This window comes from Microtus ochrogaster, chromosome 21 (genome assembly GCF_000317375.1).
Source record: "Microtus ochrogaster isolate Prairie Vole_2 chromosome 21, MicOch1.0, whole genome shotgun sequence".
Lineage (NCBI taxonomy): Eukaryota > Metazoa > Chordata > Mammalia > Rodentia > Cricetidae > Microtus > Microtus ochrogaster.
The window spans coordinates 4,116,970-4,119,308 of record NC_022022.1 but is presented as its reverse complement, the minus strand read 5'-3'; the positions used below and the strand labels follow the sequence as shown (position 1 = coordinate 4,119,308).

Genomic DNA, 2,339 nt, shown 5'->3' with positions numbered 1-2,339 from the left:
GAGGAGGAGGAGGAGGAGGAAAGAGAGAGAGAGACAGAGAGAGAGACAGAGAGAGAGAAGGAAGAAGGAGAAGGAGGAGACCTTCAGAAGAAAGGGAAAGGGGTACATGGTGTAAATGTGGCAAGATCTTGATGTTGATAATTACTAAACATAACTAATGAAGGAACGGGAGAGTAGTTCAGTGGTAGAATACTTGCCCGAGGCCCTAGCACCATAAAAAGAAGTGTATAGAGAAATGTATGATATATTAAACAAGTGTTTTGCAAGGCTGGAAAGATGGCTCTGTGGGTAAAGGAGCAGTCGCTGTGCAAGTGTGAGAAGCACAGTTCAGTCTCTCACACCCATAGAAATGCAGGGGCTACTTTTAACCACGTCCCTAGGAGGCGGAGACAAGGAATCCCAAAATCAAGTTGGCTAGAAAGACTTGCTAAATCATTGAGCAAGAGACCCTGCCTTAGTCTGTAAAATAGGGGCAACCTAAGAAGGCACCTCTGGCTTCCACAAGCATACATACATGTACATTACAACATACATGTGCACCTCTACAAGCACATGCATGAGCATATAACACACACATACAAGCTTCGAGGGGACTAGGGAGATGGCTTCGAGGGTAAGAGCACTCGCTGGCCAAGCATGAGGGTCTGAGTCTGAATCCCTAGCACTCACATAAAAGGGTGAGATGACCTATATGCACTCAAGATTGTAACCCAGCACTGCCAGGGGTGAAGTCAGGAGGGCTGCTTGAGCTTGCTGGTCAACAGCCTAGAAATTCTGTCTCAAAGGAATAAGACAGAGAGTGACACCTAATATTTAGGAAGAAGACAATGTCAACCTCTGATCTCCACAATTACAAGAATGCACAAGCTGACACATGCACAAACACACATGCATACATGCAAACCTGCTCATAAACCTGAACATACCACATACGTACACATTTTTTCTTTTAATTTTTGTTTTCTGGAGACAGGGTTTCTCAGTGCAGCTCTGACTATCCTGGAACTTGCTCTGTAGACCAGGATAGCCTCAAATTCAAGAGATCCGCCTGCCTCTGCCTCCCGAGTGCTGGGATTAAAGGTGTGTGCGACCACTGCCTGGCTACATATAGCATTTTTTTTCCTTTTTTCTTTTTTTTTCTTTCTTTCTTTCTTTTCTTTTTTTTAGGTTTTCCAAGACCAGGTTTCTCTGTAGCTTTGGAGCATGTCCCGGAACTAGTTCTTGTAGACCAGGCTGGTCTCGAACTCACAGAGACCTGCCTGCCTCTGCTGGGATTAAAGGCGTGTACCATCACCACCCAGCACACACAGCATTTTTTAAAAAGGGTTGTTTTGTTTTTACAACAACAGAGAATTATAACCACTGCACTCTGGGATATTTACTGTACCTTTTTTTTTTTTTAAATACAAGGTTTTGTTATACAGTCCTGGCTACCCTAGTACTTGCAACATTCTTGCCTTAGCCTCCTAAGTGCTAGGATTACAAGCATGCATCAATACACCCAGCTCTCATATACCTTTCTTTTAAGAAGGGCAAAAATACTTCACATTAGGAATATGAATTAGCAAATGTACCCTGAACATTTTGTACATAGTAACTCATTTAATTTTTTACTCATCGTCACATCTTCCAATGTCAAGCTGACTTGCTCAGGTTTAACTTACCTGGTACACTTGGTCTGTAGTGCTGTTCTTTTTAACTCTGACGGTGACTGTTGTTCCATCCGGTAAAGCTACTCTCAGCTCTACATCAGACACACCATTGTAATTCTAAAGGAAAAGAAAATATTTGCAGCCCAGTAAATTTTCACTCCTTGCTACAATGCTAGCAAAACAATAATCTAATGTAAGAAATAGGAAATAAATTCTATTAAAATGAGGAAAAATAAAGTCTTAAAAGTTAATATATTTACAACTCATACAGCTAACTTTAGGTACATAAGTTTAACTCATGTTCCCATTTCAAAACAGAATACTGTTGAGAAAGTCTAGATGGAGTCCAGATGAGATTCTGGGTCACTCTTTGTCACTCCATTCAGAACCCACAGAGGAGAGAAACAACAGATAGGCGCGGCTCAACACCTGTTGAGTAACTAGGCAGAAGATCTGCTTGAGGGATATGCTGGTGTCCTTTCTGAACCTTGATAAAAAGGAAAAATGGATGAGACTTTGGGATCTAAACTACTGTCATGCTCAATTTTCTAGCAAAAACTATACAATTCTTTTTTAAAAAATATTTATTTATTTATTATGTATACAACATTCTGTCCGTGTGTATGTCTGCAGGCCAGAAGAGGACACCAGACCTCATTACAGATGGTTGTGAGCCACCATGTGGTT

The 2,339-nt window shown here is 41.2% G+C and overlaps 1 protein-coding gene across 2 annotated transcripts in view; it reads right to left on the bottom strand.

Annotated features, from left to right (window-relative positions):
* Window positions 1-2,339, bottom strand: part of Snx27 (sorting nexin family member 27) — a 93,129-nt gene that overhangs the window by 24,643 nt on the left and 66,147 nt on the right. For both annotated transcript variants that reach the window (XM_005357014.3, XM_005357015.3), the window contains exon 5: window positions 1,665-1,769. In XM_005357014.3, coding sequence (XP_005357071.1) covers window positions 1,665-1,769 — 105 coding nt within the window. The remainder of the gene's footprint in view (window positions 1-1,664; window positions 1,770-2,339) is intronic.